Source organism: Microcaecilia unicolor, chromosome 13, assembly GCF_901765095.1.
Source record: "Microcaecilia unicolor chromosome 13, aMicUni1.1, whole genome shotgun sequence".
Lineage (NCBI taxonomy): Eukaryota > Metazoa > Chordata > Amphibia > Gymnophiona > Siphonopidae > Microcaecilia > Microcaecilia unicolor.
The window spans coordinates 70,305,744-70,331,732 of NC_044043.1; the positions used below are offsets into that span (position 1 = coordinate 70,305,744).

The 25,989-nt window shown below is 44.7% G+C and overlaps 2 protein-coding genes across 4 annotated transcripts in view; one reads left to right on the forward strand and one right to left on the reverse strand.

Annotated features, from left to right (window-relative positions):
• The first annotated feature begins 1,883 nt into the window (after positions 1-1,883).
• On the forward strand, positions 1,884-9,151 carry LOC115456906 (phospholipase A2 homolog otoconin-22-like). Its single transcript, XM_030186293.1, has 4 exons — positions 1,884-1,923; positions 4,747-4,891; positions 5,249-5,355; positions 9,003-9,151. Exons 1-4 carry the CDS (start codon positions 1,884-1,886, stop codon positions 9,149-9,151), a joined length of 441 nt encoding a protein of 146 aa, XP_030042153.1.
• An 8,864-nt stretch (positions 9,152-18,015) lies between these two features.
• The window catches only part of ACAP3 (ArfGAP with coiled-coil, ankyrin repeat and PH domains 3), a 168,486-nt gene continuing 160,512 nt past the window's right edge, over positions 18,016-25,989 (reverse strand). For all 3 annotated transcript variants that reach the window (XM_030222493.1, XM_030222491.1, XM_030222490.1), the window contains one exon: positions 18,016-18,256. In XM_030222493.1, the coding sequence (XP_030078353.1) occupies positions 18,150-18,256 (107 nt within the window). In that variant the 3' untranslated portion in view covers positions 18,016-18,149. The remainder of the gene's footprint in view (positions 18,257-25,989) is intronic.

A 25,989-nucleotide genomic window follows, 5' to 3' on the forward strand; every position in this document is an offset into this window, starting at 1 on the left:
GGAAAGTGAGTTGAGCTAGTAGGGAAAACAAGGTAGGATAAACAAAAAGGAAAAGAGATTGGAAAGGGTAAGGAAAGGGAGGATAAAGAGGAAACAATAGAGGACATAGACTGGATAGGAAAAGGTAAGGGCATAAGCAGATTGGGAAATATCATCTGAGGTATAGTAGTCATGAGGATCAAAGATTGGGAAGAAGATTTTAAAGCTAAATAGGGTCATGTTAATCTGTCCTTGCCGTGATCGGGGCACAGACCGTAGAAGTTTGCCTTACTGGAATTGCCATCAAAGCCCCACTCCAGCTCATCCAGATCTGTCCAGCCATGTTAAGGGCACAGACTGTAGAAGCCTGCCTGGCACTGGGCTTTATTTCCCATTTACCAGAGTGGTATTTGTTGTCCCTGTGTTTACACACTGAAATCAACGCTGTTGGCCCCATAATGCATAAGGATATGGTTGCCAGACATCCAAGACGGGTCTAAAATGTCCCTAAAGGACCCGAGTAAATAGGCAGCTATCCAGTAGCATTCCTTGGCTGGAGCCCATGTACCAGGACTTCTTGTAGAGCCCTGTGATCATAGACCCTGAATCTGGTCACTAGTCCAGAAATTCTCTAAATAGCACCCAAAGTTAGGCACACAGTTTGTCATGGTGTCATAGAACTGGTTCATTGGCTTTATTGGTAATAACAATCATTAACTGGCACAAATGACTGGTCACGCATGTATCTGCTCTATGTCCCGTCCTATAACCTGCGTGCCTAATTCATCTCACGTGCAACTCCAAAGGGGGCCAAGGGAGAGGCATGGACGCGCCATGGCCATTCCTAGGATTTAAGTGCAGAGTTATAGAATACTTCCATTTCCATGCACACACAGTAGTTAGGCATGAAAATGACTTAAGATAGAATTCTATAAAGATGGTTCTGCGTGGAACTGCCTAACTCACATCATCCCGGTGCCTAACCTTGGGTGCCATTTGCTCAATCCAGGGGCATTGCCAGACATCCAATTTTGGGTGGGCCTGGGCTCAAGATGGGTGGGCAGAACTCCACCCTGTCCCACAAGTGATTCGGTTTCTCCCTCTCTCATCTGCATGCCATATGGTCTCTCAAACATGTCCCCTCCCTCACATTCCTTTTAAGCCTTCCCTCTGATGCAACTTCCTGTTTCCGCATAGGCAGGAATACATTATTATTATTATTAGCATTTGTATAGCACTACCAGACGCACGCAGTGCTGAACACCTGACACAAAGAGACAGTCCCTGCTCAAAAGAGCTTACAATCTAAATAATACGTCAAGAGAAGGCTGTGGGGCCAGTGCGAGCCATATGTATCAGTTGCTGCTCGCTGCCGGTGAAGATCTGCTATTTACAAGGTATGCAGGAGGGGCAGTTGTTGGAAGTTTTTGGCTGGTGGGGCTTGGGAATCCCTGCCAGCCACATCATAGGTGTGCTGCCACTGGGTGGGCCTGGGCCCACTTGGGCCCACCCTTGGCTACGCCACTGGTTGTATCTACCCCTAGATGTCGCCATTGTGTGGGATCGTGGCTTGGGGTGCAGGGGAGCTGAGCCTACATCCCCTCACATGGAGGTACATAGAATTGCTGAGCCACTAGACCAGCCCCCTCCTTCCCGATTATTCCTGTGTGAGTGCCGGACTGCTACCTGCCTCCTATACAATGTAAGATTAAACAACTGCCTTTTTTGTTTCTCTTTTTTAAATACTGTAATTATAGTCTTTGGCCTCAGTGTATAATTATCAAAGGTGAAGCACTGGAGCTCCCGTAAGACTGTATATAAAGAGAGGTAGAATATAGGGAGAGGGGCCACAGACATACCGAAAAGCAAGTAAACGTGCTGACTTCTCCCACTCTGCAATAAGCATGGCTAATCGCCTCTTCTTTGGGTTACTTCTAGCAGGTGGTAAGTGGTTCTCATTTTAATATTTGCCATAGCAGATTAAAATTAGAAGCTTTTGCTGGGCTAGAATCCCCAGCAAGGGAAGGAGGCAATCTGAGATTAAAAACTAAATGTGACTTTAAACAAATGGCTTTATAATAAATTTCTCCCAGAATAGGATTCACCAGACATTATAGCATTGTAACAAAATGATCTACAGTCCAAATATTATCCAGAAACGAACTGTGGACATAAGAAAGGCAGCCAAGTACATAATTAGCAAATATAACATTTCAGAATGATTGGGCACGCAAAACACAATACACATTACTCTTCCCTGGATACAAATGAAGGAGCTTGCTCGATATTGGGGGTACTACTGAGCAACCACTACACCCACAGATCTGGCTCCTATGTTTATGGAGCGGAGTAGTTTAGTAGTTAGAGCTCAGGGCTTGATATTCAGGAGTTGCCTGTTCGAATACCATTGCTGTTCCCGGTGACCTTGCCTCAAGTGTAAAACTAGATTGTGAGCCCTCAGCGACAGGGAAATAACTAGTATACCCGAATGTAACTCACCTTGAGCTACTACTGAAAAAGGTGTGAGCAAATTGCCAAATAATAATTATAGCACCCCACTATGTTCTATGACCTAATTACACACTAGAAACAGTCACACAGCATCACAGCATCACACGGCCCCTTCTGGAGTGTGTGACCTGGTAGCACATTTTAGCACCCAGAAGGATAAGGTTCGCCTTACTCTCCAGTTACAGCTGGACTTGTCTGTGAGCACAGTTGTTAGTAGGAGCAGAATTTTGAACATGTCTTTTAGCGTTCCTCTAACTAGGGGCTGGATGCACTAGATTACTCCCTGTCCTCTGGGGTTTGCTATCTCTGCTCTGAACCATGCAATAATAGAATGCGAGTGCCCCCAGAAGAAATAGTAAGGTACATGTGTATCCGCAGCATAAATGCAAGAGGATTAGGGGTCTGTGTCCAGCAGGATCATGTTCCAGCCTTCATTACAGCTGTCCAGACTTTGGGTCACATTTAGACCTGCTTAGTCAATTTCATTTCATTTATTTATGGTTTACGGTTTATTTAAAATTTTCTATACTACCCAACCTGAAAATCAGGTCAGTGTACAAATCCAAGTTAGAAAAGAACACCATATTAACTAGGGAAGGCAATCACACTAGGCCAGTCATTCAATTAAACGTAAGTATAGAAAGCCAAGTGTAGGTGGTTGGCCACAGGAATAGGAAGGAATCAGTTTTAAGTAGTGTCCAAAATTTTGTACAAGATAGCTCAGAGCGAAGAGGTAATGAAAGGTGATTCCGTAAGGAAGAACACACATTGACGGATGGTTTCATAATGTGCATTCTTTGGGCCTGGCATCATCAAACAGTGATTGTTTAATGAGCGAAGAAGATGGGGAGGTGCATAGGGAATGATTAGGTTTTGACAGAAGGTGGAGTTAAATGTGTTAATCGCCTAATAAAAAAAAGTTTAATGCAATGTATATAATAATAATACAACAGAATATAAACAATAAAACCAATCATGTATGTAAAATATGCAGTACAATCTATATATAAAACATAAGTGAAGTAACAATTATATACAATTGAAAGACAAAATCCAAAATGCAAAGAAAATCAGGGCAGTCATGTCCTAGCCCAGGCTTATACAAAAATCCAGAAAATACCAAATACAAGAATTGTTAAATTCCAGTAGGCAGGACTAAGGAAAAGCCTAAATGAGAAAAGGAGCCAATAAATCACAGTAATTGCTGTTTCTTGAGTTAAATATAGAAGGAAAGTCTGATCCTTATTTCCTTAAGGAAGGAAGGAGATAATATTTTCAACTTCAGGTAATGTCACGTTCTCAAAGCTGGAAACTGGGTTTGTGAGCCCTTGGGCCACTGCCGAGGAGCGGCAGTGGCAGGCAAAATGACCCCACGCTAGAGACAGGGCAGATCTCTGACAAACAGTTAGGCTTCACCTGCACCTGGCCACTTTTCACCAAGAGTTGAGCTCAAGGCTTCAGGTGGCCGGCAGGACTTACTGGACAGGGCAGGACTGGCTAACAGCTAGGCAGCACAGGGACAGCAAGGCAGGGAAAAGGTAGGCTAAAGGACAGGACTGCAAGCTGAAAACAGCCACTAAAACAGGGAGCAAACACAGCTAGACAGGAGACTGAACTAAAAGCTGCAAGCAGCCACTGAAGCAGGGAACAAACACAGATAAACCCAGAACTAGACAAAGACATACAAACAAGACTGGGAAACAAGCAATACAGAAAACAAGCAATACCCTAAACTAAACACAGACTAACTAGAACAGGCAAGAACTAGAGCAAGGAAACAAACTCAGGCTGAAGTGCAAAAGCACCAACATACCAGGGCCTTAGATGCAATGCAAAGGCAAAGGCAGAGAGTATCAAAATGGCTAATAAGCCCAGCAGCACCTAGAGCTCAGCTGCAACAATCACCAGGCAACTACAGGTGCTGTGTAGGTTCAATCCAAGCAAGCAAGTCTGGCAGCCCGGAAGATCCGGACCGGACTGACCTGAAATCTGGAACGGATGACGGTACACAGCAGCCACTGGTTCTGGCCACCAGAGGGTGAGGTGAGCACAGACGTAACAGGTAACTACTTACTATTTTTCCCTTTCAGTTATTTTTTCTGTCATAACTGTTCTCTTGCCTCTTTTTCATTATCTCCTGCCACTACTTCCTTTGTGTTTTACTATTCTGGCAAAACGAAGCTGAGTTGCAGGCCGACCTCCAAGAACTAAAGGTAGCCCAGTCATGGTACTCAATGGCCCTTCTTTCTGTTTCAGTGATTGCCTTTGTGGCCGGCACGACTGCACAGTTCGACGAGATGATTCGACTGACCACTTTCTCTTACAGCCTGGCTAACTTCACTAATTATGGCTGTCACTGCGGACCCAACACACAGGGCATGGTGCTGGATCCCGTAGACAGGTGCGGCTAATGAGCAACTTTTGACAGTGCTGGGGCTACGGATGAGTTGGAAGAAGGGATCCTAACAGTAGCTGGTAATATGCAGAATCTTCATGTCACTCACTAGCTAAGACTTCCACAGAGAGGGGAAGGAAGCGGTAAAGCAGCAGCAATGAACAAATCCAGGAACTGGAGAAGTGAGGCAGGCGGGAGAGAAGCAGGGACAATAAACATGAAAATGAATGTAATTTCTAATGTATGCTATCGAGGCTGCAGGATTTCCGGGTCATTATTTTACATCTCCATTAGGGGGAGCTCTCAGGCCATCTAGAGTTATCTTGTTTTCACCCCAGTTTGTGCTCTCTTCTGATTGGTCAGGTGCTGCCATGAGCATGATTGCTGCTATAATGAGGCAATAATGAGGGGCTGTAACCCCACCACCCAGATCTACCGATTCTATGCAACTGAGGAAAAGATCAAATGCAGTGAGTATCACAGTCCCAAATTATCCCCATTCCTTATCAGCTTTTGATCCCCATTTTCCTTCCCTGACTCTCATCATAACATAGTAACATAATAACATAGTAAATGATGGCACATAAAGATCCTCAACGGTCCATCCAGTCTGCCCAACAAGACAAACTCATTTTACATGGTATGTGATACTTTATATGTATACCTGAGCTTGATTTGTCCCTGCCTTTCTCAGGGCACAGATTGTAAAGGTCTGCCCAGCACTGTTCTTGTACTAAGTTCTGAAGATTCTGGAATCCTAAAGAGTTACAAGATTCTGGAATCCCAGTTAGTAGCAACATTCCATGTAGAACCCCAAAGAGTAACTTAGTAACATAGTAAATGACGTCAGATAAAGACCTGTACGGTCCATCCAGTCTGCCCAACAAGATAAACTCATTTTACATGGTATGTGATACTTTATACCCGAGTTTGATTTGTCCTTGCCTTTCTCAGGGCACAGACTGTAGAAGTCTGCCCAGCACTGTTCTTGTACAAAGTTCTGAAGATAACGTCAAAGCCCCTTAAAATTTACACTCCAGCCCATCCCTATCTATTCAGTCATGATCAGGAAGTAGACTGTAGAAGTCTGCCCAGCACTGGTTTTGCTTCCCACCTAATCTCTGCTAAGATTCCATTTTCTTACCAACCCCAGCTCCTTCCCTGTCACTCAACTCCCCCCCCCCCACACCCCAACTCCCAGCATCCAGGCCCTTTCTTCCTTCTCTTACCCTCTATCTAGCTTCCCATTCCTTTTCTTTCCCAGTCCCATTTCCATTCTCATTCCAGTGGTGTCTCTAGACAGAGATATTTTGGATGGCAACAGGGAGGCAAGCTAGGTATGGAGGGGGGCGGGGGGCAAACCAAAGCGACATTTTTGCACATCATGCTCAACGCCACATCACTCACTCCTCCCCCAACTCTCTTTTTAAAATTAGCAAAATAAGATAGCATGAACTTCCTTGCATAAAGAAACCAACTGGAAAAAATGAAATGTTCAGAAAACAAGAATACAAATTTATTTTTGATATTTAGAGAAAGATAATGCCAGCTTTGAAAATGTACATATCTTGTATTTTGTTCTGTATTGAAGGAAACACAGCTCTGTTTCTCTGGATTTCACTGCTCACAGTCAGATTTCTTTTGTTTTCATTTCCATTTTTTTGTCTACATTAAGTTTCTAGTTTGTAATCTTTTTTTTTTTTTTTTTTTTTTTGCTAAGTGATGGCCTGTGTTTTCCTTGGGTAACAGGGATGAGGGATTCAGTTGATTTTCTAGGTTCTGTATAGGAATCTGTAGTGGTCCATCTTCTCCAGCTAGACAAGAGCTCTTCACCCCCTGATCCCTGGAGGTGCACTGGTGTTCTAGAGCATTTGCCATGCTAACTTCTCGTAGGTAGGGTTTGTAACTTGGTGCTGGTATGGTATGGTTAGGTTCTGAAGGTCTATTTGCAAGATTTTGTCTTATATCACACAGTGTTTGGTAGGAGAGGGAGTTGGTGTTGCTATCACTGATCTGACACCAGAGTTTGTATGTTAAGTTGTAAAGTGAAACATTCTACTTCTGCTCTGTAGCTCTTGTTGGGAGAGTTTTATTGATTGATCTGAAAATACTCATATGAATGAATAATAATACCCATGTGAATGAACAATTACATGCAGTTGACTTCTCTGTTAGCATTTGTGCTCCTCACCCCAGGCCTCGGAGGTGCACAGCTCAGTCCGGGCGGCTGGCAGCACCAGAGGGCTCAACCCTAGAGGAATGAACTGGACATTTTTCTTTGTGTAGAGTTTGATTCCTTCATTAGGTTGGTTGACTTTGGTTTTATGTGCATATAGAGCTAGATTCTATATATGGTGCCTAAAAAATCAGCACCAAAAAAGTGCTATTCTATAAGCCGCGCCTAAAGTTCGGTGTGGTTTATGGAATAGCACATATGTTCGGGAGTTGTGCCTAACTTGTAGGCATGGCCAACTAAACCATGATGTAAATGTATGTGCCAAAGAAGCAAAAAAAAAGGAGGTAAACAAACCTCACAATGCCGTGAGATGTGGAACAAAAAAGTGAGGAGAACCAAGGAGGATACCAAAAAAACTTTATCGGGTATTTAAAAAAACGACCCGACACGGCAATACGTTATTTTAATAAGAGAGGAGACCTAAGAAGTTTTTTGATTTATCAACAAATCTTCATCAGTGTATAATATTACACTACAACATCTGAGATTGGTCAAGACCCCTGAGGCAGGCCTTAGGGACCGAAACACGGCCATGTTGGGTCATTTTTATAAATACCCAATAAAGTTTTTTTTTGTATCCTCCTTGGTTCTCCTCACTTTTTTGTTCCACATACCACACGTAAATGTATGTGTCTACATTAGGCACATGTCCCCATTATTCTATAACAATGTACATTAATTTTAGGAATGCCTCCATTATGCCCATGCCCCTCCCATTTTTGCACCCCTTTTTCAGATCACACGTAAATGCCAATTTAATTAGTGCCAATAATTGCTTGTTAAAAAGCCAATTATTGACACTAATTGGCTCATTATTCAATTAAAGTACATAAGAACATAAGAGTAGCCATACTGGGTCAGACCAATGGTCCATCTAGCCCAGTATCCTGTTTCCAACAGTGGCCAATCCAGGTCACAAGTACCTGGCAGAAACCAAAATCGTGGCAACACTCCATGCTACAAATCCCAGGGCAAGCAGTGGCTTCCCCATGTCTATCTCAATAGCAGACGATGGGCTTTTCCTCCAGGAACTTATCCAAAACTTTTGTAAACCTATCATACTCTAACCGCTGTTACCACATCTTCCAGCAATGAGTTCCAGAGCTTAACTATTCATTGAGTGAAAAAATATTTCCTCCTATTTGTTTTAAAAGTATCCATGTCATTTCCTTGAGTGTCCCTTAGTCTTTGTACTTTTGGAACAAGTAAAAAAATCAAATCACTTCTTCTCATTCTACATCACTCAGGATTTTGTAGACCTCAATCATATCTGCCCTTATCCCCCCCCCCCCCCACCCCCCACCCCCGTGCAAAGTGGCACCTCCTCTCATTTCCCTTTCAGTTTGTCATTGACAGTGTTAGCGATCACCAGCCAACCCTGGAAGCCTTGTCTCTGCCTTTTTCATCTCTATCTTTATATCAGCCTTCTCAGTTGCTCACTGCCGCGGTTGCCAGGTCTGCGGGTTTCCCGCCCAATTGGGCGGCTTTCCACGACCCGTTGCGGGCAATTTTTGCGGGCTGCGGGAAATTGGGCGGCTTTTAAAAAGCCGCGTTGCGGATTGGGCGGTTTTCTGGGGCTTCTATTGGTCCAAATTGGTCCACTAGAAGCCCCGCAGAGGCTGGGTCAACGATGTCAGGGGTGGGGTTAGTGACATCGGGGGCGGGATTAGTGACGGCGGCGGCTACGTCAGAGGCGGGGTTGATGACGTTGAGGGTACGTCGGGGGCGGGGTTGACGATGTCGAGGGTACGTCGGGGGCGGGGTTGATGATGTCGGGGGCAGGGTTTAACTTTGGGCGGGTTTTGGGCTCGTTTGGGTGGGGAAAAGTTTTTCAACCCGGCAACCCTGCTCACTGCCACTATCCTGTTTTCATCTTCACAGTTAAATCGAGGAACAGGTGTGAGAAACTGGTGTGTGAGTGTGACGAAGAGGCCGCCGACTGCTTCCGGAAGCGTATTGAGAACTACAATCTGCATTTCCTCAACTTCACAGCCACACCAGCCTGCAGGGGACCCAGGCCTTTCTGCTGAGGGGCCACATCAGCTGTTGAGCTGCTACTCATTCTAAGCACTTGCTTCTTATCAACTAGAAAAAAAAAAAGAGAAAGTCAGCTCACTCCCTAAATCTGTGTGTAATTATCTAATGCAAGTACCCCTAGAGAATGCTAATGAGATAGGACCCTCTCCCCCAGCTCTCCCTGAGAACTTGTGCTTTGGTGCATAAGTGAAACATCCCCATAAGGGGCTCTAAGAGAGAAGGACTTCCATGTTGAAAAGTGCATAAATAAACCACTCTGTCCAGCCACTTTAAGCCTTTTCTGGGTTTTTTTTTAATCACTCAAGTATTATTAAACAGGTAGCTCAAGGGACAAACTGATGAGGAGTGTGTGTAACTACATGTATGACAAAGGATTATCGTCCTGTACTGAGGGGGATCATAGAGTCACCCAAGTGCAGGGAAGTACAGGGCTGAAACTGTGTGTCTGGGGAGGGCATGATCCCCTGTGCAGGATCAAAGACAGAGCATGTCAATCAATGCCCCATCCCAACACAGCAGCAGCAGAAGACAATTTGGCTGGTGATAGGAATAGTTAGATCCAGCAGGAGATGCTGGTCATTGGCCAACACACAAAGGACCTTCTGATGAGAATCAATGGTCATCAGTGTCAGGGCAAACAGACAAGTAGGGAAGAAGGGAAGGGAGTTTCCGATTAAGCACAGACATTTTATCACATTTAGCTCAAGGTGAGTTACATTCATATTCAGTAGGTACTTCCCTACCCTTTGAGGGCTTATAATCTAAGGGGGAATCTCAGTAAAGTGGTATCTAAATGTAGATGTGACAAAGAAGCACATTTACCTCAAAAAGTCTATATATCGTGCCTTAATTTTCATGCAGAAATCATAGAGTCAGTGGCATTCCTAGATCGGCTGCCACCCGGGGCGGATCGCTTCTGTGCAACCCCCCCCCCCCCCCCCCCCCCCCGGGTGCAGTGGCATCCGTCCCCCCAGGGTGCAGCATGACACCACCCCCGGCACAATGGCACCCCCCTCCCCAGTGCATCAAGCCCCCCCCCCGGTGCAATGACACCCCCTCCAGGCGCATTAAGCCCCCCCCCCTGGTTGCATTCTTGGCTGCTGGAGGGTGCAGAGAGCAGCCGCGCGCCTGTCGGCTCCACTGGCTCCCTGCTCCCTTCTGCCCCGGAACAGGAAGTAACCTGTTCCGGGGCAGAGAGAGCAGGGAACCAGCAGAGCCGACAGGCGCGCGGCTGCTCTCTGAACCCTCCAGCAGCGTGCACCCAGGGCAGACCGCCCCCACCACCCCACCCTTGCTACGCCACTGCATAGCGTATTCTATAACAATGCACGTAACTTAATTGGTTAACTAGCTAATCAGTGCTGTTAATTGGATGCTAACAAGCAATTATCAGCACTAATTGGCATTAAGGTTTACGTGCACAACTCGCTAACTGTATTCTGTAACATGGTGCGTGTAAATTCTAAGTCGCATAGTTGAAAAGGGGACGTGGGCATGAGCGTTTATAAAATCTATGCACATTATTATAGAATACACCCGCTCTGCTCCTAATTTAGGCATCGGGATTTAGGCCAAGTAAAACATGACGTAAATGGATGCAACCAAATTCGGTCACGCAGAGAGGCACTTGGCGTATTCTATATACTGCATAGAAATTTAAGCCTACTCTATAAAATCAAGGCATACATTAGAGAATACGCCTAAGTGCCAAATATAGAATCTAGCCCTTAGTGCCAATTCTAAAGCGGCATTAAGGTGTGCCTAACCCATTATAGAATAGTAGTGCAAAGCCATGTTGGCATGCTGAAATTTAGGCATGAAAGAATACACCAGGTCAATGGCAGACATAAACTGGTGTGCTTAAGAGCGCCTTACAATGCACACATCTGGTACTCTTCTATAAGGTGCATGTGTTGCTAGACAGAATGCAGAGGACACAACCATGCCCCCGCCCACTGGCATAGCCCATTTGCTGTTCCCACCTGTCAGGTTCTCAGGTTCAGAGCCCGCGGGGCTGGGCTCTGGAGCAAACGTGAGCCCTTGGGCTGCTGACGAGGAGCGACAGCAGCAGGCAAAACCCACCAACCAACGCTGGGCAAGCACACCGACACCGGCAGGGACTGCAGGCACCGCCCAGCGAGCCGGAACACACGGACTGGAACACTGGACTGGAATTCCCCGGACTGGAGGACACAGGACTGGAACCCCCCGGACTGGAACACTGGACTGGAATCCCCCGGACTGGAGGACACAGGACTGGAACACCGGACTGGAGCACACCGGACTGGTCCACACAGCTTCACCTGCACTTAGCTACTAAGCCCCCCAGGAGTTGAGCTCCTGGGTTCGAGTAGCCGGCAGGACTTACTGGATACCGGATGACACAGGGACCAGGACTGGAAACAGAAGTGCTCCTAAACCTAAACTGATCTACATGCTCCCAAGCCCTAAACCCGCAGGAGTGTTCCTGACAGTAAACTGACAAAAGGACTTCCTAAGCCCTATACTAAACAGGAGCTCCTAAGCCCTGCTCAAGAAAGGGACTTCCTAAGCCCTAAACTAACAGAGCAGGGAACTAAACACAAAGCTAACACAGGTGCTACTAAGTACCAATCTACAAGCAGAGCTCTACACTAACAAGCTAAACACAAAACTAACAAGCTACCTAAGCACTGCTCTAGCAAGCTAGAAACAAAACTAACAAGGTGCTTCCTAAGCACTACTCTGGCAAGCAACCAGAAGAGCTCCTAGCACTAAAAGGGAAGACAGGGGAGCCACAAGGAAAAAGCAGGGAAGCTAACACATAAGCCAAAAGTGATTCTAAATCACCAAACACCAACAGCAAAGACTGCAATGCTCCCAATAGCACAAACACCAGAAGTACTTCTAACAGCAAACTCTGCAGTGTTCCTAACAACACCAAACCCTGAAGTACTTCTATCAGCAACAGAGCTTCCAAAGCCCTACACATAGCAATGCTTCCAAAACCAAGAGGGAAAAGCAGGGGAACCATAAGGGAAAAGCAGGAAAGCTAAACACACAGTCACCAGTGCACACTGCACTAACACTAACCTGGACCTTAGCAAAAGCAAGCAGGGAAACTAGACACAAAGTCAGAAGTGCACACAGCACCACCCTACCTAAAGCAAACACCACTGTTGCCAATGCTCTGAAGGAAACAACACCACCTCCTTATCAAGGCCCTCCCTGATGATGTCACACTCCCTAGACCTAGGCAAAAGCACACTGACCCAGAGAGGCCCAACCCACACCAATGCAACACCGTGAAGCACTTGAAGCCAGTACACCCAAAGAGAGGTAGAGCTAACTTAGGTCACACACACAGGTGCAGTATAGTGAAACAATTAGAGCCATGCTGGCTAGCATAGAGAGACAGAGCTAGCTCAGAAAGGACAGACACAGGAAACAGAAGCCAGCTAAGAAGCTGACCCCCAGGAAAAAGGTAAGTTTGAGAGGGGTTCTGACCCCAATCATAACAACACCATGCTATTAGTGCACCGATTTTGTAGAGCAGCGTGCTTGTTTACTCTTTGTAAAAATACTAGGACTAGAGGGCACACAATGAAGCTATAAAGTAGTAAATTTAAAATGAATCGGAGAAAATATTTCTTCACTCAGTGTGTAATTAAACACTGGAATTCGTTGCCAGAGAATGTAGTAAAAGCAGTTAGCTTAGTGGGGTTTTAAAAAGGTTTTGATATCTTCCTAAAAGAAAAGCCCATAAACTATTATTAAAACGGACTTAGGGACAATCCACTGCTTATTTCTAGGATAAGCAGCATAAAATATATTGTACTGTTTTGGGATCTTGCCAGGTACTTGTGACCTGGATTGGCCACTGTTTGAAATAGGATGCTGGGCTTGATGGGCCTTTGGTCTGTCCCAGTATAGCAATACTTATGTATTTATGTAGCACATACAAGCATACATGCCAATTTGTGATGTCAATTTTGCACATGAAGTGCACCTATTCTCTAAATTAGTGTACGCAATTGGTGACCATATTTAGGGGCCCTTCATAGCACTGCTCTTTAAGGTTGTACCTGAGGCAATATAGGGTTGAGTGGCTTTCTCAAAATCACAAGGAGTCACTCTGGGATTTAAGCCAGGCTTCCCAGTTTCTCAGTCTGTTGCTCTAACCATTAGGTTGCTCCTCTGTCAGGGTGCTGATCTCCAGTTCCTCCATTCAGACACAGGGTAATGGGCTCTCATTCCTTTAAGACAACTTGATTTTGCTGGATTCACAGCAAAGCTTCTTCTAAGATCCAGTATGCAGCTCATCCATCTGAAAGCCATTTCGTGGCACCATCATCTCTAGGACAGGGTGAGCCACGGTCTTGTGGGTTCTTGAATGAATCCTCAAAGGAATCTCCTGCTGCTGCCAGAGATATCTGTAAACTAGTATTATCTGACATCTTTCAACTCCATTGCAAAATTGTACCTTTATTTAAAATGAGTAGAGAAAGTGGCTGCTAATTTTATTTTTTTTTTATTTTATTTACTTTTTCCATAGCATACCTCACGGAAGAGGTCTGGCCAGTCAGTTTAATTCAAAAATACAATATATTCTGCCTCTGATATATTACTCAGAATGTGAATAAGATACGTATAATATCACTCAACAATACACTCTCATACACTGTGGTGACTATACCTGTATAGGCCACAAGTTAAAACCTTTATATATTTTATATTTGTGAAAGAAATTCTAATACAAAATATTTAAAAACAAAGACAAACACAGTATTGTCTTTCTTCAGCTGTACCGATGCAAAGAATTAAAAAAATACTGAAGCAACAGCCTTCAAAACAGAAGGCGGGGGTGTTGGGGGGGGGGGGGAGCAGGGCAAAGTGCCTTAATGCAGCACAAGATCTGGGATACAAGAATTCCCTGGCGCTTTAAACCAGGTCATCAATTGGTAGTAAACTTACTAAAGTAAAAAAAAAAAAAAAAAAAAATTTAAAACAAAATGTTGAAAAAGTGATGTTTGTAAATTCATGTCCATAAAAACTTTGGCCTGGCATTCCTCCTGTTAAAGGTGGCCAGGAGCGAACTGACCATTCGGGCAACCGGGCACTGTTCAAGGGCCCAGTGCAGTTGTCGAACATCTCTGTCCCCTCTGTCCCTGGGTCTGGCACTGCTCCTCTCCCCCCCCCCCCCCCCCCCCCCCCCGTTTACCTCAAAACTCCCTTTCTCTGTACAGGGCCCCAGCTGTTTGCTGCTGACCAGAACCTTCTCTCTGTCGTGAACTGCCCCTTTCTGATGTAACTTCCTGCTTCCACAAGGGTGAGCCACAGCAGAAAGGTTCCAGTCAGCGGCAGACAGCCAGGGTCCTGTATGGAGAAAGGGGCTTTTGAGGTAAACGTGGGGGGGGGGGAGATCCAGATCCAGGGACAAAGAGGAGAGAAGGAGATTTGGCCTCAGGAGGGGGGAAAGATGTTGGACCTGGAGAAGAGAGGGTGGGGGCAGAGATGGTGGAGCTGCGGAGGGGGGGGGGGGGAAGAGTGGTGCATCGAGGGGAGGGAGAAAGAATGTTGCACGGGGGGGAGAAAGATGTTGGATCTGAGGAGGGGGAAGAGATGTGGGACTCGGGGGTGGGGGGCCCAGAACCCTCTTATTGCCTGGGAGCCCAGATCCCTGTCAGTCTGCCCCTGAAGGTAGCAATTCTATAAACTGGTGCTCACTTTATATCTTTTACAAAAATTACTCCAGTCTATATATCAATAACTTTATTATGACATGTGCTTCAACATTATGCACATATCGTAATTAAAAACAACAACACAACACATTAACTTCACACTACTAATCTCTCATTCACTCATTCCCATTCTTTCAATGTACCTGTCCTCCCGTTTGTCATTATTAGTTTTGCTAATAAAGTTTATATAAACCAATACTCAAATGGTTTCTTGACTGAACTGTTAAATGTTTTTTACTCTAATACAGTTTCAAACTATCAATATTTGTTAAGATACATCTTAACCAAACACATGAGTATTTTTGTTCTTCATAACTTTACAGTATTTGCACGAAACTGTTTAAAAGCAGTCTCTAAGATAAACGTCCATGAAGGTAAAACACCCTTCAAAGTTTCCAGGTACTTGATGAACGGGGATTATCACCCACATATGATGACGCTTATCTAAGGAACAAGCTAACATCATATGTGGGTGATAATCCCCGTTCATCAAGTACCTGGAAACTTTGAAGGGTGTTTTACCTTCATGGACGTTTATCTTAGAGACTGCTTTTAAACAGTTTCGTGCACCATGCAACGAATGCAACTGGTAGTATTCTAGAAAAGTGCACATGCTGACTGACGACATGCCCATGCTATGTCCCTGTTCCACCCATGCATATGCCCCCTGACAGTTGCACACTAAGGGATCTTGGTGCACTATTTATAGAATAGCGCTTAGAACACACACGTATAACTGGCAATTATCGATACCAATCATGCTCATACGCGCTACTGCGCATTACTGGCACCTAAATTTAGGAGCCAACTTATAGAATTGACATTTAACCCCCAGATTGAATAAATGGCTATTCCAAGAGGTGCATGCACAACTAAATTGACTAACAAGCCAATTAGCACCAATAATTAGTTGCTAACAATCACTTATTGGTGTTAATTGACTATGGTTTGGATTTGAGCTCGCATCTTCCTAAGTGCTATTTTATAAAGATCCACATGGAAATTTTTTAGCGCACAATTGAAAAGGGGGCGTGGCCACAGGAGGGGCATGGGCGGGTCACGGGTGTTCACTAAAGATGCACGCGGTATTACTGAATACCGGGCATCCGTGTCTAACTTCTGTGACAGGATTTACACCGGGTTTCAATTGGCGCAAATCCGTGCTCCCAAAGTTTGGTGTGGGAATTGACTCTAAGTGCTATTCTATAAATGGCATTTGAGTATTGGTTTATATAAACTTTATTAGCAAAACTAATAATGACAAACGGGAGGACAGGTACATTGAAAGAATGGGAATGAGTGAATGAGAGATTAGTAGTGTGAAGTTAATGTGTTGTGTTGTTGTTTTTAATTACGATATGTGCATAATGTTGAAGCACATGTCATAATAAAGTTATTGATATATAGACTGGAGTAATTTTTGTAAGTGATAATCAGATAGACCCCAGCAGTTCTATTGTGTCCCTATTTGAGTAGCATTGTCGGCTCACTTTATATGCCACAAAGGGGAATGCTTACAGCCAATTCTATAATGGCTTAAAGGGGCTCCGAAGTGGTTATAGAGTACAATTGGTGCAGCATGCTAAAAGTTAGGGATGCCTACTTATGACAGGTCAATAACTGGTGCAAGTGGACAAGATTAAGTGCACCATGCAACGAATGCAACTGGTAGTATTCTAGAAAAGTGCACATGCTGACTGACGACATGCCCATGCTATGTCCCTGTTCCACCCATGCATATGCCCCCTGACAGTTGCACACTAAGGGATCTTGGTGCACTATTTATAGAATAGCGCTTAGAACACACACGTATAACTGGCAATTATCGATACCAATCATGCTCATACGCGCTACTGCGCATTACTGGCACCTAAATTTAGGAGCCAACTTATAGAATTGACATTTAACCCCCAGATTGAATAAATGGCTATTCCAAGAGGTGCATGCACAACTAAATTGACTAACAAGCCAATTAGCACCAATAATTAGTTGCTAACAATCACTTATTGGTGTTAATTGACTATGGTTTGGATTTGAGCTCGCATCTTCCTAAGTGCTATTTTATAAAGATCTACATGGAAATTTTTTAGCGCACAATTGAAAAGGGGGCGTGGCCACAGGAGGGGCATGGGCGGGTCACGGGTGTTCACTAAAGATGCACGCGGTATTACTGAATACCAGGCATCCGCGTCTAACTTCTGTGACAGGATTTACACCGGGTTTCAATTGGCGCAAATCCGCGCTCCCAAAGTTTGGTGTGGGAATTGACTCTAAGTGCTATTCTATAAATGGCATACAACTCAGGGCACCATTTATAGAATCGTGCCCCGCTTGGATTTTTTTTTGCGCCCAAATATGAATTCCACTTGCTGAATTTAGTCCTAAGTGTTTTCCATGCCGTTTAAAAGACCAGTTTTATGCACATATTGACCCGTCACAAAACAGTTCTACAGTATGAATATGGAATGTGAGATCAGCCGGAGCGCACAGATAAGGAGACCTGTACGTGTTTTGACATTTTCCATCTATTCAACATTGTAAACAAGCACAGTTGTTGGTAAAAGTCTAGCAGAGTGACTGTAAAAAAAAAAAAATTGTGAATTAGCAACCCTGGCTTTCAGCATTATACAGATATGCAGCAGAGGGAAAAGTTCAGTTCTCTCCAGCTTTCACAGAGCTTCTCCTGCTCAGAAACGTGATGCCCAGAGCCTAGATATTGGGGAGGCAAGGCACCTAGACTGGCCATGAGGAGTCAGACATGGTGAAAATTGAGCCACACAATCCCATAGTAAAGGTATTTTTGCAACAATCTCCATCATTGGGGGGGACGGGAGGATACAAAGAAATACTCTCTCTCTCTCTCTCTCTCTCTCTCTCTCTCTCTCTCTCTCTCTCTCTCTCTCTCTCTCTCTCTTTCTCTCTCTCTCTCTCCTGATGGAGCAATTCCCAGAAACAAAACTCCAGCACTGTACTTCTTTCAGAAAGTCTTAGAACATATGAATGTTCAGCAGCATTGGAGCCGACTCTGTGGGTGCTGTGGGTGCTTGAGCACCCCCAATATTGAGAAAATTCCTTTTATGTGTCCAGAGAGGGGTTATTTCCATTGGGCTTAGCACCCCAATAATTTTGAAAAGTTGGCTCCTATGTTCAGCAGGCTGCCCTTCCTCCCCCTCCCCAAGAGCCTGTCCATTCCAGTCTCACAGGACTCAAAAGCTGAATGCCAGGGAGGAGATACTGAATGTCCTGAAAGCAGCACCAGAGGTGGCTGCTACCTGCAGGGGTGGCTGAAGTGCAGGCTCCGTCTGTTCAACTTCTCTGGATTGTTGGACGCCATGTGGGAAAATTCACGGAAGATATCCAGATAGGTGGCATCACCTGCGAGACAAGGGATCAAAAGAGAGCCATGAGCTCACTTTACTCCAAGGGCATGAAGGCCTCTGAGTTGTGTTCATTCATCCTGAATGTGGCCTCTGAGCTCAGAGCTGGAGACAACGGGCATCTTATTTCTGTTTAAACCCACACTGACTGGGAGAACTAGCCTTGCTTTATCATCTCATCTGCTTTTCTTCTACCCCAAAGTTTAAATAAAGTTCTAGGTTCAAATGCCACAGGAAGAAATCAGACTGAACCCTCCTTGTTAATCTGATTCTTCTCAGTGATTGTCCTAATTTTCTTTAGAATTTATACTTGATAGTTAGCAACCTATCCAGTCTTTCCTGGGATCAGATTGCCAAGAAAAACAAATATTTTATAAAACTTGTCAGTGCTCCAAGAAAAAAAGCTATCACTTATATTACAGTTGTTTAATTAACAAGTAAATTTGATCTTCTAAGTGAACCAAGATACCAATCCTTTGCTGACAACCTGACTGAAACTCAGTGAATTGTCCACTGCAGCTCAGATCTCAGTAAGTGGAAGAAATTGTACAGTGTACAAATCCTAAAACTCTTTCCTGTACAGATGATCTCAGATTTCAATGAAATTAACACACAAAAGTGCCAGTCCTCAAGGCTTTAGCCCTGGCTACAGCCCTCACATGAGGGCAGTGAATGACATACTTACTTTTGAAAACTTCTTTTTCTTTTTTGAAGGCAATGAATTTCAATATTTATGAAGAGGAGTGTGGTAGCCTTGTTAGTCCACTCTTAAGGTTATCAATAGAAATAAAACATGGAAAGGAAAATAAGATGATACCTTTTTTATTGGACATAACTTAATACATTTCTTGATTAGCTTTCGAAGGTTGCCCTTCTTCCTCAGATCAGAAATAAGCAAATGTGCTAGCTGACAGTGTATATAAGTGAAAACATTCAAGCATTACTATGACAGTAAAATAGATACCATTGGAGATTCTACATGGAATGTTGCTACTATTGGAGATTCTACATGGAATGTTGCTATTCCACCTTTTTTATTGGACATAACTTAATACATTTCTTGATTAGCTTTCGAAGGTTGCCCTTCTTCCTCAGATCGGAAATAAGCAAATGTGCTAGCTGACAGTGTATATAAGTGAAAACATTCAAGCATTACTATGACAGTCTGACAGGGTGGGAGGATGGGGGTGGGTCAGAGGTATGCACTGTACCAGTGACTTCACAGTGAGAATCCTGAAAGGTAACTTTAAAACCATACAAGAACGTAAGACCTTTGAAGTCAGAATGATTGAATATTTTAACACCCAACAGAAAGGACTTAACAAGGATCTGGGGTTCCTAGCCCATTATAAACCATAAAGCTGTATTTCTCTGTTGATCACCCTCCCCTCACCTATCCACACCCACCCTGTTAGAATATCAATGATATGCTTTGATATCCCCATGCATACTTCCTACCACCCCCCTCCTCCCACCCTGTCAGACTGTCATAGTAATGCTTCAATGTTTTCACTTATATACACTGTCAGCTAGCACATTTGCTTATTTCCGATCTGAGGAAGAAGGGCAACCTTCGAAAGCTAATCAAGAAATGTATTAAGTTATGTCCAATAAAAAAGGTATCATCTTATTTTCTTGTCCATGTTTTATTTTGTTTGATTTCTATTGATAATATTTATGAAAGATGGGAAAATAGACAGTAACTAAGGTTTGTGTGACTACCTGTGAGAAAAACTAAGCTTAAGTATTTTCTATGAAACTAACTTTACTGGATCTTTGTAACGTGAGTTAACGTCCCCTGAGTAGAATGTTCTGAAGGTCATTTTAGAAAACATGTGTGGCATTTACACATTTAAATGACGTACACGTGTAAATATTGATTTTAGAAAGCCAAAAGTTTACAAAGTTTAGATCCTCAGTACGCACAGTTTGGAAGATGGAGTGTTGCAGATATGGTTTGGGCAGGCTAGCAAACCATGTGTGTGTTTCCACTTTTAATGATGGCAATGTACGAATGCTTTAAAAATATTCCTGAACCTCAGCAGTTAGACCTGTTCTGCTCTGAGACAGACGTATGTGTCAGTTTTACAGCCTATTTGGTGTCAAAACTACCTCAGAATTTCATTTTTTTTTAAAGAGTTCTTTTTGCTCAGTTTCTTCAGTGGTTTGTCCTGGATGTCCATTTTTATGAAATTTGTCACCTACATAGTGTAAGTGCTGGCATTAACACGTGCAGGACCCCCGTGTGATATCACTTTTTTTTTTTTATGTATTTCACTGTATATAGCTGCTCCCACTGTACATGCTGCCACACATACAAGTATCTCCCATTTGTCAAATGTGTTGCTAATTTTTAGCATCCTGATTTGACTGTCCTTTTTCCACCTAGATGCCCTATGAAAAATCAGGCTTCACATGTGGTACCTGTGGGGTCCTTTTACTAAGCCACAATAAAAAGTGGCCTGCAGTAGTGTGGCTGCGCAGGGCCGCCGAGAGACTAGGCCGGGCCTGGGGCAAGGCCGCCCCGCCTCTGCCCCCCCCCCTGCCGCTACAGTCCGCGCTCTCACCTGCCTGCCTCGACGGCTCTGGGCCCCCTTCATTCAAAGCGGCAGTCGCAGATCGCGTCTCTTCGACCTTCCCTCCCTCATGGAACAGGGAGGGAAGGCCAGAAGAGACGCGATCTGCGACTGCTGCTTTGAATGAAGGGGGCCCGGAGCTGAGGAGGCAGGCAGGTGAGACCGGGGACTGCAGCGCCGGCGGCCTCACCCCAGCGCCGGGCCCCCCTTGAAGTCCCGGGCCTGGGGAATTCCCCCCCCCTCGCCCCCCTCTCAGCGGCCCTGTGGCTGCATGGTTTTGGTGGACAGTGGGCCATTTTTTACCATGGTTGGGGAAAATGGCATTTTGCAATGAGGCAGTAAATGACCGTGTGCTAAAATCAAAAGTAGTGTGCGGCTATTTACTGCCTGAGCCCTTACCGCCACCCATTGACCTAGCAGTAAGGACTCACGTGCTACTCACGTGGTAATCATGCAGCGTGTACCAATGTGGCCGTGCTGCCAATTACCGCCGGGAACACTCCACGGTAGTGGAGGAGTGGCCTAGTGGTTAGGGTGGTGGACTTTGGACCTTGGGAACTGAGGAACTGAGTTTGATTCCCACTTCAGGCACAGGCAGCTCCTTGTGACTCTGGGCAAGTCACTTAACCCTCCATTGCCCCATGTAAGCCGCATTGAGCCTGCCATGAGTGGGAAAGCGCGGGGTACAAATGTAACAAAAAAAAAAATAGAATAATATTTTCTACCACAGGAAACAGAGTGTGCCAACTTCAAAACTACCACAGGGCGCCCACACTACCCCTGCAGTACTGCCAATTTGGCGCATACTTCCCGCGCACTAGCCCTACCGCCAGTGGCGTAGCCAAGGGTGGGCCCAGGTCCACCCACTTTGGGCTCAGGCCCACCCAGAAGCAGCACACCTATGATGTGGCTGGTAGGGATTCTTCCCAAGTCCCACTAGCCGAAAACTCCCAACAACTGTCTCTCCTGCATACCTTGTAAATAGCAGATCTTCGCCTGCAGCAAGCAGTGACTGATACATGCTGTGGGGCCAACATGAGCAGTGTGTATTAGTTGCTGCTCCATACCGGTGAAAATCTATTTAAAAGGTATGCGGGGGGGGGGGGGGGGGATCTTTGAGAGACCATATGGTATGCAGGCGAGAGAGGGAAAGACCAAATCACTTGTGGGACAAGGCAGAGTTCTTCTGCCCACCCATCTTGGGCCCAGGCCCACCCAAAATTGGGTGTCTGGCTAAGCCCCTGCCTACTGCTGCTTAGTAAAAGGACCCTTGTATGAATAGCACAGAAAGACCAGGTCAGTTTAGCACGTTTTTAAAGCACTTGCGGAGGCATTTCCTGTGTGCAGTGTGGATTCTTGGTTGGATTTGACTCACTCCTGACTCTTTAGCTGAAATTTTATTTCCATGTGCTCAAGTTGACCACTCGTTTGCCAAGGGGCCCTTTTACTATAACTTAGCACGCGTTAAATGCTAACAAGCCCATAGGTATAAAATGGGCTTTTTAGAATTTAGCGTGCATTAACAGAATTAGCATGTGGTAAGCTTTAGTAAAAAGACCCCTAAGCGAAGGACGGATCAGAGCATTATTTAAATGGATTTGTAATCCACCATCAAAATAACTGAGCAGATTATGAAATCCTTTTAAAACAAATAAAATAAATACTTCCACAACCAGCTGGGTTCCATCTCTGGGAAGGGCAGAGATGACCTTTCTCACTCCAGGGAGAAGATCGCAGAGATAGTGTCCACCATGAGGACAGGAGTTTAGATGGTACCCTCAACATCATATGGGTCCCCTAAGCTCCATGCTGGTAGGAGGCCCTATATTGGCCCACCAATGCAACTTTTAGTGTTGGGTTACGTTGTGTTACATGAAGATGGCCTTGCTAATTCTTGAAAATGGTATCGTCCAGTCAGATCTTTACACTCTACAGGCAGAGGCCTTTTGGAAGAAAGGCGGGAGAGGGGAGATATGTTCAACTACCTCTGTGGCATAAATGCACAGGAGGCGAGTCCCTTTCAACTGAAGGAAGCTCTGGAATGAGGGGGCATAAGATGAATGTAAAAGGGGACAAACTCAAGTAACCTGAGGAAATACTTCTTCATGGAAAGGGTGGTGAATTCATGGAACAGCCTCCTGATGAAGGTGGTGGAGACAAAAACTATCTGGGTTCAAGAAAGCTTGGAACAAGTACGTAAGATCTCTAGGGGAGAGGAACGGATGATAGATGGCATAGATTGGCAGACTGGATAGGCCACATGGTCTTTATCTGCCCTCATTTTCTCTGTTTCTATGGACATTCCTTTTCAATATGTTAAGACTTGATGAGTATCAGGTAGCTCTGTTCAAGGTAGAAGGCCTGATTATATGGAATGCTTTGCCTCAACAATTACGCTCAGTGCAGTCCTTACTTTCCAGAAACAGTTAAGAGCACTTTTTCCCAGCAAGCCTTTTATGCTTTTAAATATTTATATGTGATTTTGTATCTGGTGGTTTTTATGGTGTTTTATTACAGCTCTTCTGAATACTGTGTTTGGTTTTTGTAGTATCTGTTTTATTTTATTTATTTATTTAAAATATTTATAACTCTCTCTATCTTTCTATTCTAAGCAGGGTAGAAAATTTAAATGTACATAATATAAGCAACGCATTAAACAAAATCAAACAAAAACAATACATACTAAAAACAATGTAAACACATAAACAAATAAATGAGACTTGAGATATATTCACAGACTAATTTATGAAATTCGCGTACTGAGTTCTTGGATTATGTATGTTACTTTGTTAGCCACTCAGATTTGTGGATGAGCAGGATATAAGATTTTATAACTAAAAGAATTAGACTTCCAGTAGTACTGAATGTTCCTGAAAGCTCTCTTACCCAAGTACTACTCAGGCCCAACCCAGCTTAGTTTTTGAGATAGGGATAGGGCCCTCATCCTCCTCTACTCCAAGGCTACTTAGTTCCGGTCCTCAAGGTCCACAGGCAGGCCAGGATATCCACAATTAATATGCATGAGACAGATTTGCATGCACTGCCTCCTTGATATGCAAGTTTCTCTCATGCATATTTATTGTGTATACCCTGAAAACTTGGCCTGCCTGTGTGGACCCCAAGGACTGGAATTGAATAGCCCTGCTGTACTCTGTCTGACAAACTGCGTAATAATTAGGATGTAAATTTTTTTTAAAATGAGAAATACTTCTTAGCTAGACTGCAATAAACTATGTTACTCATTTAAAAGACCCAATTTTACCTGTGTTTGCATGTTAATTGTTGGTGGGGGTGCTAGTACTGGCAGGGGCGTAGCTGCTATGGGGCCACGGGGGCCTGGGCCCCCGTAGATTTGGGCCTGGACCCCCTGCTGGTGATCCTCTGAACCCCTCCTCCTGCCGCCTGCTACCTTTGCTGGCGGGGGACCAGGCCCCCATGGCGGGGGACGTACGTGCAGGACGTCAGAAACAGTCAGAAGAAACCAAACAAAGGAAGAAGACTTCAGCTGGCGGGGGTTGGGGTCCCCCGCCAGCAAAGGTAGGCAACGACAACGGTGGGTGGGGGGGGGGTCGAGAGGGTCATCGGTGGGGGGGGGGGTCAAAGTTGTTGGAGGTGTCAGCAATGGCAGGCAGGGGGGAGGTGTCAGCGCCGGGGGGGGGGCTAAAATGTGCTCCCTCACCTCGGCTCTGGACCCCCCTACCGTTGAAGTCTGACTACGCCCCTGATGAAGGGTCCGTAAACTAACAGAGTGGGAACACTCCCCACATTCCCTCCCCACCCCCATGCACACAACTGTTAATTCCGGAAACAGAAACAATCCACAACAACAGCCAAGCTGAAGAGATTAGGAGGTTTTGACAGACTTTATTACAGTATTGTAAAAGACAGACACAATGAGAGAAAGACAGAAGAAAACAAGGAGCAGATATAAAACGGCAAGAGATCATACAGAGATCCAGAAATACTGAAAATCCCATTTCAGTAAATAATACTGCATACAGAGTGTACAGACAAGAAGAGAGGACACAACCTATTGTACAGAGGCATACTGGCAAAGCAGGCAGGCAAAGAGTTAATATTTTTTAGCGTATGTACAGCAATTCAGGTGCTTAGCAAGTGGCCCTCTCCCTGCCATGGCTTTTAGGAAGTGAGATATTCCTATTCAAAGTAGCAGCTTGAAAGGACACCAGATTAGTGTCTCCCTGGGAGACACTAGTTGGTCTACTGGAAGTTCAGCTGGCCCAAAATGGCCTTCCCCTCAGGTGACACAAAGTCAATGGCAGCTATCATGTGGCCACCAGAGGTCATTGGGTTTTCAACTACATCAAATGTTAAGACTTAGCATTTAGAGAACAATGGCCCAAGAGGCAGTCATCTGGATACACAGCGATTTAGCCAGGTAAACTAGCCTGTCGGAAAAACTACCCTCCTCTGCCTGATTAAAAGTGTGCATGGACTTCCACAGCACAGTTTATTTTAGCAGGGTTAGAAGAAAGGTGTTCATAGATGGGGCAGATTATCAACATTGGGATGAAGTATGAACACTATCCTCCCTGTTTACTAAGCCGTGCTGGCGGCTGCCATGCATTAATGCCGACACAACCCATTCACTTTAAATGGGCTGTGTTGGCATTGCCGTGCGGCTTAGTAAACGGGGAGGGGGGGTGGTATATGAGCTGTATCTCCTGAGATAATAAATGCAGAGAAAATATTTCTTCACTCAACGTGTAATTACACTCTGGAATATGTTGCCAGAGAATGTGGTAAAAGTAGTTAGCTTAGCAGAGTTTTATAACGGTTTGGACAAGTTCCTAAAAGAAAAGTCCATAAACCATGAAGATGGACTTGGGAAAGTTCCCTGCTTATTCCTGGGATAAGCAGCATAACATCTGTTTTACTCTTTTGGGGTCTTGCCAGGTACTTGTGACCTGGATTGCCACTGCTGGAAACAGGATACTAGGCTTGATGGAGCTTCGGTCTGTCCCAGTATGGTGATGCTTACGTATATACTATATACAAGACTGAGATGAGAGGGAGGTGGGTGGGACAGGGTGTATGAGAGGTGCTGAGTGCTATAGGATTGGAAACCATGTAATCGTTTGGAGGGGGTTGGAAAGAATAGTTCATTGTAATGCAATGGGATGTAAGACATTTG

Coding starts and splice junctions, on each gene's coding strand:
- LOC115456906 (XM_030186293.1), top strand. CDS start 1,884: ATGGCTAATCGCCTCTTCTTTGGGTTACTTCTAGCAGGTG. Junction 4,892..5,248: donor GTGCTGGATCCCGTAGACAG/GTGCGGCTAATG, acceptor CTGATTGGTCAG/GTGCTGCCATGAGCATGATT. Junction 5,356..9,002: donor TGAGGAAAAGATCAAATGCA/GTGAGTATCACA, acceptor TCATCTTCACAG/TTAAATCGAGGAACAGGTGT.